Consider the following 11,911-nt stretch of genomic DNA (forward strand, 5'->3'; position numbering starts at 1 on the left):
CTATGCATATGAACATTAACATTTGGGTACATTTGATTAAAAAGCTGTCTGTGAATGTTCTCATTCATCCAGGTCATGGTTATCCAAAGGAATTGAATCAAGTGCAACTGGACTATATACCAAATCCAGTTGCACTTGATTCAATTCCTTTGGATTAAAAAGACGCGTTCCTTTTTAGATTAGATTAGATTTTTTTATTAGCCACACGACCAAGGCCGGTGGAATTTGTTTGCGGTACACATTAAACTCTGCAGCACAATACATACATGGACAACAACAGACACTCCACATATTATCACGAACAATACAGTTACACAATAACAGAAATAAACATATCACGCATAACAATTAGGTGAATGGTGGTATTTATGCCAACAGTGTGTGAGGAGGGGACTATAGGGAGGAATTCAGAGTCCTGATGGCTAGGGGAAAAAAACAGTTTGTGAAGCGTTTAGTCTTAGTGGACAGTGGCCTGTACTGCCTCCCTGAGCGAAGGAGCTGGAAGAGGTGATGAGCAGGATGTGAGGGGTCAGAAATGATCTTCTTTGCTCACTTTACAGTCTGGTTAGTATGTAGAGATTCGACTGAGGGGAGTGGGTTGCCTATGATTTTGGATACCTTGTTAACAATCTGCTGCAGTTTTTCCGTGTTTAACTGTCCGTGCCACCGTACTATACTGTAAGAGAAGATGTTATGATGGACTTGATAATGGCTGAGTAAAACAGAATGAGCAGCCGATGTTCGATCTGGTATTTTTTACGCTGCCCAAGAAAGTAAAGTCATTGTTGAGCTTTTGCAATGATGTGTTCTGTGTTAATTTTCCACTTCAGGTTATTGCTGATGTATGTTCCAAGGAATTTAAACGAGTCGGTGGTGGTGATGGGGTCTCTGTTCATTTGTATGGGTGTTTTAGAATTTGGCATGCATCGGAAGTCAATAATGAGTCTTGGATTTTGGCTGTATCAAGCAGAAGGTTGTTGTTTGCATACCAAGTGACAGCTTGGTCTACTGCAGTGCAGTACTGGGTCTCATCATTGTTGGAGATGAGGCCTACAATGGTTGTGTCATCTGTGTATTTTATTATTTTCACAGAGGTATCTGTGGATGTAAAGTGGGTGGTGTAAGGTGAGAAGAGCCAGGGGGGGAGAACACAGCCCTGAGGAGCACCTGTACTGAAGATAAGAGGGTATGAGGTTAGGTTATTAACCTTCACCCTCTTTGGCCTGTTCCACAGGAAGCTCCGAATCCAGTGGCATATGGCTCGGTCAATGTTCATATCCAAGAGTATGGTAAAGAGTTTGAGTGGATTGACGGAGTTGAGGGTGGAACTCAAGTCTATGAACAGAATGCATGTGTAGGTGTTTGGTGATTTGGCTATGCTGACTGCATCCTCAACAGACTGGTTGGCTTGACAGGCAAATTAATATGGGTCCATCATTGGGGACTTGCAAGATTTGAAGCGTGACAGAATGATGTGCTCAAATGCTTTCATGGTCACAGATGTTAGGGCAGCTGGTCTGAAGTCATTGAGGCAGGTGATCTTTGAGGACTGAGGCACAGGAATGATGGTAACGTGGGAGTGCAGGAATGAGGAGATGGAGAGATCGAGTCAAGTCAATTCCGTTTACTCGCCACACATAACACTGATACAGCACAATCCCTCGTGGCAACCAGCTAACCGCTAGGCTGCTGCAAACATGGTTCCCCGGAAACCCCAAGCAGTGTCTACGTCAGCACTCTAAAATGTCTGCCTTAAAGGAACAGCAGCCCCTGGTGAATCTACCCTCAAATGTGTATCACCATAGTAGAGCATTTGAAGCACTGTGGGACTGTACACTGAGAGGTGTTAAATATGGTGGAAACTATTGGGGCCAATTGTGCTGCAAAGTGGCTCAACAAAGCAGCACAATTGGCCCCAATATTTTCCACCATATTTAACACCTCTCTAAGCCAATGTACATACAACATACATGAATGTTTTCTTTTTGTGTTTATTTGCATAATCACAAAGATCAAACTGTAAAAAGCAAGAAAATTAGTTTTTCGTTAGACCATTCATTCATAACATACATTCATTTATGTTAAACTTACAATATACTGTATAATGAGAAGGTTCAATAAATATTTAACATTTTTATTGAAATAAACGAGAATCTTCACCCAACCATCTGATTGAGCAGTGACGTCAATTGGTTGCCATTTATCATAAACAATGTCGAGTCAGTTTTATGTGAATAGCCCATTATCACAAATTTGCCTCGGGGGGCTTTACAGCAACACAACAACCTGTCTTTAGACCCTCGCATCAGATAAGGAAGAACTCCCTAAAAAAAAAAAAAAAAAAAAAACATTAACAGGGGCAAAAAATAGGAAGAAACCTCAGGGAGAGCAAGAGGAGGGATCTCCCTCCCAAGACGGACAGACGTGCAATGGATGTTGTGTTTACACAATTTACAGAAGACAACATTGAAAGAGGATAACAGAATTATAATGGAATTATAAAATATATGAAGAATATGATGAGGAGGATGCCAAGCAGTGTCCAGATGCCACCGGAACAGATATTATCATTGCTAAGACACAATTGGGGTAAACTCAGAGTGCAGAAGAGGATTATCTCTTTAATTCACATCATAGTGACTTAAGGCCTGGCCAATGGCTAGTAAAATAACAACATATGAACGAATAACACTGAATAAATGCGTATGGATGGTAATAGAACTGAGATGAAAAAGACCATTCAAAAGATAATAAGTTCCATTTAATTACTTTGATAACTCTCCACTTGTACTTTTGATGAATTATATATAGCTATAGATATGTATAGATCTTAAAAAACTAGTCCTCTTATAATTTCAACACAGTGATAAATGCAAAAAAAGATATGTTCATCGGATACTGTATCAAAACGCATACATAGAATACATACACGTCATCCTTCCAAAGCCGCCTTATTCATATTTAAATTGTTATAAAAAAATTCATTATACTCAATAAACCCATCGATTATCAAATAACCCTGCATCCTGCTGGTCTTTTCTTTTCGACAGCTCTGACTTCAGCCATGGTCTTGGACAGTGAGTGCCAGAGATTTGACTTGTCCAAGTCACAAGAGGCTGGGGCAAATGTGGATGGCCTCACTTCTTCATGAAGTGGCTCAAGACGTCCATGGGGAGGGGGAAGATTATGGTGGAGTTCTTCTCCGCTGCGATGGTGTTGAGCGTCTGCAGGTAGCGAAGCTGCAGGGCGGACGGGGACTCAGCAATCACCAGGGAAGCCTCCTTCAGGGCACGGGATGCATTCATCTCACCCTCCGCTGCAATCACCTACAACAGATGTGGCGAAGCAGACACTCGCATCACACTACGCACACTGGCTCAGTTTTTCCCTCTGAATTTCCACATCTGGGCTGGCGTGTTTCATAATGGTCAAAAAAAGAACTGGACGAAGAGGAGATTTGCCTGTTGGATTAAAGGAAAACTCCCAATACTGTCTAACCTAAAACCTGTTTTCCCGTCATTAGGAATCAAACCGAATGATGGGTAGCAGAATCTTCAATACAAAACCAGCTTGTTCAATATTGAATCTTGATTCAGTATTGAACTAGTATCAGCCAAGTGCTGTGCACCAAGCTGCAATATAATTCTTCACAGCAATAAGTAACCTGTAAGTAAGCTGCTAACATCTATTTCGGCATCTCTGATATATTCTCTGCACTATTGCACTTTATCACATTTTATTTCGCCTGTATATAGTCAACCCTTGTATACATATATATATATCTGAAGATTGTTGTTTTGTAGTGTTGTTATTCTATGTTAAGTACACAGCGAGCCATGAAACCAGTCAAATTCCATGTAGTGCAAAGCTACATGGCCAAGAAACATGATTAATAGCGTTTGCTAAATAAAATTCCCTAAAAGAGCTCTCCTTTGGCACTAATAGGCTCAAAATATGATGAGAGGTGTCTAAAAAGCCTTGGCCACAATTATCAAGCACGGAATTACCTAGATATCAATCCATTTCTAACAAGGAGCAGAAACCTTGCTCTGTAATCCCGCGAGGAGTGAGCTGCTGCAGGACGACAACAGTGAGAGAACTAAAGAGAAGTTCAATTTCTTCTCAAATATTCTGGGCCTGTTAGTGCCGAAAAAAAGCTCTTTCATTGGATAATATTTGGTGAAGGTTTACACTGCAGCTTGGTGTGCAGCTGTGCAGCAGCTGACTGATGCTAGCTTACTCAATACTGAACCAATTTCAAAGATTTTGCTACCCTTCACTTGGTTTGGCTCCTAATGATGGGAGAATAAGGCATGGGTTACAAAATGCCAAAGTTTTCCTTTAACTAATTGGTCTGAAATTCAACTCGAACTGTAAAACTAATTAATGGTTTGTCAGGCAGATGTCTGCAGCATTGCACCGCCTCATAAAGAAAACCACGTGAAACACATCTGCCTCTGAACATGGCTGGAGTCAAAAATGGTAGTTGGGTATTTTTCAGTTTGAACCCCTTGTACCCCTTGTAGATGTTGTCTTTTCCAGTATCTGTGTTGAAATGCAGCATCTCTGCATGTGCTCCCCAGCTTGCATATGCGTGTATGTGTTTAGCGCAAGTACTATACATGTGCATGTGTTGCCTGTCTTCACCTTGGCTCTGGCCTCTCGTGAAGCCTCTGCCTCAGCAGCCATGGCTCTCTGCAGCTGATGGGGGAGCTTCACGTCCTTAATCTCCACACGTTCCACCTTGATCCCCCATTCGTCCGTCGCCTCATCGAGGCTACTCTGGAAGAGAAAGGAGAAATTTATGTTCCTGGTTTCCGGTATATTTGGGCATATGCAGTTAACCTTAATAGTAAACTGTTGTAGTCGGTGCAAAGCTGACTGCTGAAACGATCTGCTTTTTAAGAGAAAAGGTTATGTTCTCCCCGATTACATCCCCACCACCAGTGCTTTAAGTGGGGGGGAAAAAAATAAGAGCCTGTACTCCGCTTACTCACATTTTAGCATGTGTATCGGGATGCTACCGTTACATCAAAAGGCTCTTCACCCCTTGGAGCGGAGTTAACGTTAGCTTGCGGCTCCCGGCCTGCATTTAGTTACGTAGGATTTGACTTTCGAAGCTCTGTTGTGTCATCATCTGCCTCTGTTCATGTTCTCTTTGTGTTGCCCTTTTGGAGCCAGGCCAACATTGTTGTACTGTTAATGCAATGCTACTTAGACTAGTCACCCACAGAGAAAAGTAGGCAGGCGAGAACGGGAACAGGTGAGAGGGCATCAAGTAGTGCCCTTGGGGACATAGTGCCCCCATTGCCCCCTGGGTAATGCAGTTTATTCAAGGGCCATTATGAATCCCCCAGAGAACCTGATATGGAGAGGGCAGAAAAGAGTACAGGCAGCTTGCGAGAAGTGCCGGTGCGCAAGAAAAAGTCACGGTACACCAAATAGTAAAATGTAGGAGTGCCAGTATTCTGTCGATATGTGCTACCTTTCGAGATGTGCTACTTAGCGGTTCTGCGCATGGTTAGGAGAGGTTAGGGTTGGGGTTAGACTGCTTATCGATTCGCGTTACAGCAGCATTTTCCGACAAGACAGCATAAATCATCAGGACACCGGTGTTGTAGAATTTTCCGACTCCCCTTGGGATGAACAGGTTACGGTTAGTGTTAGTGATGGTGGTAGTGTTAGCCTAACCTAATTTAGCCTCACGCCAAGGGGCGTCGGAAAATTCTGTAACACCGGCCCACTTCGAGCACTGCCCACAACAATAAAATCCTCAGCTAAGTGACAATCAGATATCTATCTATCTATCTATCTATCTATCTATCTATCTATCTATCTATCTATCTATCTATCTATCTATCTATCTATCTATCTATCTATCTATCTATCACTCAGAGGAGAACAGCATCAGTCAAATAACCATTTCCTGAAACATGTCAAGAAATCAGTGTCTAACCTTTATTTTTAGTCACCTTGCCTCTCACCATATTATTTCACTAGAAGTCATTTTAAAGTCTATATTTCTAATGCTCTCATCTGTTTCTTCTTGGATGAGCCTCCTTACTCCGAGTTCACACTACATGACTTTCAAAGTCCTCAGATCGCTGTGCTGTTCACACGACACAACTTGCTGTCTTGTAACCGGGAATCTTGAAGTTGTGGCTTTCACACGACTGAGCAGCGACAGGGGATCGATCACACATAACAAGATCTTCCACCGGGAGGAATCCCCGATGAGTCTGTCTGGAGAAGTGACACGGGAAATGACACAATACCTTGCGCAAGACAAGATTTTTTTTTCTTCCAAAAATGGATGTCTGCCAGAAACGAGGCGCTCCAAGTTGTTTGTGCGCTGATTTGCAGCAATAAAACAAAGAAGAAAAAGAAAAGGAAATGGTAGAAATAATGGATTGGGATGCGCCGGCAGCAAGGATTGTCTGTTCTGCAGAGATGCTTTTTATGCATTTTTTTCCTGCTAGATTATGTGTGTGTCTCTTCACATTTTTTTCCCCACATTTGTACAGCATTGCCTTTTAAGGACTTTGTGTTTTGAAAAGTGCAATACAAATAAAGATTATTACTATTATTGAGGTTCTATTATTGATTTGGTACAGACTGTCTTGTGTAGTTTCAGGATACAGTACATCCATCCATCCATTTTCCAAGCCGCTTATCCTAGTCGGGGTCGCGGGGTGCTGGAGCCTATCCCAGCAGGCATTGGGTGGAAGGCGGGGAAACACCCTGGACAGGCCGCCAGTCCATCACAGGGCCGACACATTCAGACCTAGGGACAATTTAGTAAGTCCGATTCACCTGATCTACATGTCTTTGGACTGTGGGAGGAAACCGGAGCACCCACACAGACATGGGGAGAACACGCAAACTCCACACAGAGGACGAGCCAGGATGACCCACCCCCCCCCTCAAAGGTTGGACTACCCCAGGACTTGAACCCAGGACCTTCTTCCTGTGAGGCAACCACGCTAACCACTGCGCCACCGTGCTGCCCAACATCTCATATAACATTACAGAAATCCTTATGGGTAGTTTGCCTAGACTGCTAAATATGGCCTTTCAAACTGAAAGAGGGGGCAGATACAGTGTAGTACAGTCTACTTTTCAAAGATCTGAATGGTGTTCCTGCTGGTAACAACATACGACCGCCATCACCTTTTGTCACCAGGTGATACAAGTTGCATATACTTTGAGATGTAATTGTTTCACTTGCATGTTCAGACAGATTACTTTTTTATAAACGTAGTTGCAAACATTTCTTGAAAAGATAACAGTAAATATCATTGAAATAAATACAAACTTGTGTGAGACAATAAAAAAAGCAGTGTAGCAATTTCAGTACAGTGGGAAAAAAAACAAAAAAACCCCCAAAAATCCACCAAAAAAAAAAATTAAATCAAATACTGATAATGCAAAAAAACACCAACAAACGATTAAGCAGAGCTTTTCACTGGCTTTCATTGTGGTCACTGGCTGTAGCTCGTCGCCGCCCTCACACGTTTCACACTGCAGGATTTGGACTCCCCGACAGGTCCACATATTTAGCCTGCTAGATATCTGGGATGCCTCGATTTGCCTCTGATCTGGGCTTTTGTCGGGGAGCTCCAAAAACTGTCAGGGAGTGGGAAATCGGGGCTACAATCGTGTATTGTGAACTAGACATAATACCTTTTGAGTTTCCCTGAGCCACCAACCAACTGCTTTGGCCTGCAGAGGGCACCTTTGTTATCAAAATTCACATCTGATTACTGATTACAGTCTCCAACTGAATTATTTCTGCATTTTCCTTTTGGGTCTGCAAGTATATTGACAATATATGGTAATATTTAACATGGTGATGTCATTTTAATTCATGACTGACTACTGGAGGACCAGAAAATATGTCTTAAACACCATTTGGTAATGATGTGGGGCACCCTTGCTGTATAAATAAGAAGCCAAATTGTTTTATAATTCCTTCGTATTCTTTCTGTGGGTATCTCAGAGGAATAGTAATGTCTTGACTGTAGATTACCATCTACCATCTTACCGGGAAGACTAACCTGCATGCTGTGGGAGATGCCCTCGCGGTCCGACAGAAGCTCAGACAAGTTCTTGGTTCCCAGGACGTTCCTTAGGGTGGTCTGGGCCAGAAGACGGGTGGAAAAGTCTGCATTGGACACATTGGCAACAGAGGAGATGGGGTCGCTGACCCGGAAGTACACCACTCCATCAACACTGACCGTAACGGAGTCTTTGGTCAGGATCTGTCACAGAAGTGTGTATATGAGAGAGAGAGAGAGAGAGAGAGAGAGAGAGTTGCTGCATTGATTGACCAGTTATAATCTACAATATTCTGTATGAACTTTTCTGAGATGCAATGGCACTCTTTCAGGAATTAGCACAAAATTAAATTGCCCCCCCCCCCATTTTCTCCCCAATTGTACCCGGCCAAATATCCCTATCTTCTGAGCCGTCGCGGTCATTACTCCATCCCCCTCTGCCGAGCTGGGGAGGGCTGCAGACTACCACGTGCCTCCTCCGATACATGTGGAGTTGCCAGCTGCCTCTTTTCACCTGGCAGTGAAGAGTTTCACCGGGGGGACGTAGCGCGTGGGAGGATCACGCTATTCCCCCCAGTTCCCCCTCTCCCCCTAACAGGCGCCCCGACTGACCAAAGGAGGCACTAGTGTAGTGCACCAGGACACATACCCACGTCCAGCTTCTCACCCACAGACACGGCCAATTGTGTCTATAGGGACGCCTGACCAAGCTGGAGGTAACACGGGGATTCGAACCGGTGATCCCCATGTTGGTAGGCAACAGAATAGACCGCCACGCCACCCGGACGCCACGTTTATTATTATTATTATTATTTGATGGTTTATTGCAGCCATACCTCTTGAGGTGGGATGTCAAAAGACACTGTTCTCAGGTCCACTTTAACAAAGGAATCAGTGCAGGGCAGAATGAAGAAAATTCCTGAAGATGAAAGAGGACAAGAAGAGAAAGGTGTGGATCTTCAGTACCCCCCCCCCCCCGCCAGGCAAAAATGTAGGTTGACTATTGGTCCATTTGCCCAACAGTCATCCAGAAACTTCAGTATGCTTTTGAGTAATAAGTCATTTATTGTGTGTGTGTGTGTGTGTGTGTGTGTGTGTGTCCTTACCTGGCCCTTTAGCTTTCCGGTCTGTGATGCGGCCCAGCCTGAAGATGACGGCACGCTCGTACTCCTGGACAATCTGTATATGAGCAGACGCACAGGACACGAGTGTGAACCCTCCAAACACGCTCTCACAAACGGCACGGAAATGGCAAGTGACACGAGAAAGCGGTGATTTCCAAATGTACTTCGACTTGTGTTTCATTGCAGACAGTTTGAACACAAGATGTTTCATGTTTTGTCTGGTCAACTTCCTCTCAGTTGTAAACACACATCCACGCCTGCCATTCAGGCCTGCAACACATTCCACGGGGGCAATTTGGGGCTAGTAATGAGGTAAAAACAATGAAATCATGATGTGATTTGAAACAGATGATGTCAACAGGTGGTTTTAATTATGAGTTGGTGCAAAAGCAGCTCCCAGTAAAGGCCGAGTCCTTTAGGAGCAAAGATGGGCCGGGGATCGCCAGTTTGCCAACAAATGCACGAGAAAATTACTGAAATGTTTAAAAACAAGGTTCCTCAAGAAAGACAGGAAGGGATTTGGGTGTTTCCCCCTCTATGCTGAGTAACATAATTAAAAGATTCAAGGAATCTGGAAGAATTCCAGTGCGTGAAGGGTGCAAGCCTAAGATGAATAACCGTGCTCTCCGGTCCCTCAGACGGCACTGCATCCCAGATAGCAAAACTGCTGTGGCCTGGACCCGTCCCCGTCCCCGTCCCACACCGACACTTTCATCCGGCCCACATACCGCGTGGAATGATGGCACTTGGGCGGTCCGCTCCTGTTTGCCAGATCTGGGTCAGAACCAAGCCATAGCAATGCCGCATGTGCCACATATTTGCCAAAGGTGGCCCATATTTGTTTTGTGATATTTGGGCCATATTCACCATTTACCACACGGGCCACTTCAGGGTCACATCCAGATCACATGTTGCCCAGACCACCGCATCTTTGCCAAAAAACGCCCACATTTGATTTGGCATATTTAGGCCATATTTGCTATTATACATGTGGGCCACTTCAGGCTCACATCCATTTTGCCAGGGCCAGAAGAAGGCCGTCAGTGCCGCATCACTGCCTGAAGTGGCCCACATCCGGATGCTGTCTGGGATCTGGTCTATAAGTGATATAACCACGTGGGCTCAGGATTACTTTGGCAAACCTTTGTCAAGCACTACAATACATAATTACATCCACAAATGCCATTTAAAACTTTACTGTGGCCTTCCAACACGGGGATCGTCAGTTCGAATCCCCGCGTTACCTCCGGCTTGGGCATCCCTGAAGACACAACCGGCCGTGTCTGTGGGTGTGAAGCCAGATGTGGGTATCTGTCCTAGTCGCTGCACTAGCGCCTCCTCTGGTCAGTCAGCGTGCCTGTTCAGGGGGGAGGGGGAATAGCGTGATCCTCCCACGTGCTACGTCCCCCTGGTGAAACTCCTCACTGTCAGGTGAAAAGAAGCGGCTGGCGACTCCACATGTATGGGAGGAGGCATGTGGTAGTCTGCAGCCCTCCCCGGATCGGCAGAGGGGGTGGAGCAGCGACCGGGACGGCTCGGAGAGCGGGATGACTGGCCAGGTACAATTGGGGAGAACCCCCCACCCCACCCCCCCAAAAAAACATCCAAAAAAGAAACTTCACTGTGCCAAAAGGAAGCCTTATGTTAACTGTGTCTAAAAATGTCGTCTCTGGGCTCTGGGCGCTGGGCTCTGGGCTCTGGTCTCTGGTCTCTGGGCTCTGGGCTCTGGGCTCGGCAGCATCTGGGATGGACCATCACACAGTGGAGAAGTGTATTGTGGTCAGACGAATCAGCATTTCAGGTCTTTTTTGGAAGAAATGGACGCCGTGTGCTCCGAACCACAGAAGAAGAAGGACCACCCAGACTGTTACCAGCTACAAGTCCAAAAGCCAGGGTCTGTCGCGGGATATGGGGTTGTGTCAGTGTCCTTGGCAGAGGTAACTCACACGTCTGTGGGGGCACCATCCGTGCTGGAAAGTCCATGGAGATCTTGGAGCAACACGTGCTGCCTTCAAGGCGACGTCTTTTGCAGGGGCGCCCGTGCCTACTTCAACGAGACGACGCAAAACCACGCTCTGCACACGTCACAAAGGCACGGCTGCAGAACTGCAGAAGAAGAGCGTGGAGGACTGGCCTGCCTGCAGCCCCGACCGGTCCCCAATCCAGAATGTGTGGCGCATTTTGAAACGCAGAATGAGACAAGAAAGACCCCGTCCTGTTGCACACCTGGAGACTTGTTTGCAGGAATGGCAACATTACAGAGTGGTAAATGCTTCACTGTCGCCCCGTGTTATCAGTTCTCATTTTAACTCAACCAACCGTCCCCACTTTCTCTGATCAGGGCTTGTATATAATGACCAATGCAAAGTGAAAGGCAGACTTGTACGGTCGTCCAGCGGGCGGACTCACCTTGAGGCAGAACCAGATGGTGAGGGGGAAGAGGACCACCGTGAACAGACCGGAGAGAATAACCAGCACCCACCCGCAGCACCCCAGGGCCCCCGTCCGCTGGGCTGAGGAGAGACAGACGGATAAAGTCAGTTCGGACGTGGTATAAATCCCATCGTGACGTGACATGCAAAGGAAAGCAGACGCCCACTAGAGGGCGCTGCAAAGGTGACAACGTTCCCAGATGAGGAAGTAAAAGATAATCTGCGTAACATCTCTGTGATGACTACTGCAGCAGTTATGCTCATCTCGCTTTTCCTGTTTACCACAATCACCAGTCTG

General features: G+C 45.5%; 1 protein-coding gene across 1 annotated transcript in view; it reads right to left on the reverse strand.

Annotated features, from left to right (window-relative positions):
• Positions 1-1,909: 1,909 nt before the first annotated feature.
• stoml3b (stomatin (EPB72)-like 3b) overlaps positions 1,910-11,911 on the reverse strand; it is a 12,658-nt gene continuing 2,656 nt past the window's right edge. Inside the window, exons 2-7 of the mRNA XM_056284808.1 lie at positions 11,591-11,694; positions 9,164-9,236; positions 8,894-8,976; positions 8,058-8,261; positions 4,648-4,782; positions 1,910-3,326 (exon numbers count right to left, since the gene is read on the reverse strand). Of these exons, the coding sequence (XP_056140783.1) occupies positions 3,138-3,326; positions 4,648-4,782; positions 8,058-8,261; positions 8,894-8,976; positions 9,164-9,236; positions 11,591-11,694 (788 nt within the window). The 3' untranslated portion in view covers positions 1,910-3,137. The remainder of the gene's footprint in view (positions 3,327-4,647; positions 4,783-8,057; positions 8,262-8,893; positions 8,977-9,163; positions 9,237-11,590; positions 11,695-11,911) is intronic.

Source organism: Lampris incognitus, chromosome 8, assembly GCF_029633865.1.
Source record: "Lampris incognitus isolate fLamInc1 chromosome 8, fLamInc1.hap2, whole genome shotgun sequence".
NCBI lineage: Eukaryota > Metazoa > Chordata > Actinopteri > Lampriformes > Lampridae > Lampris > Lampris incognitus.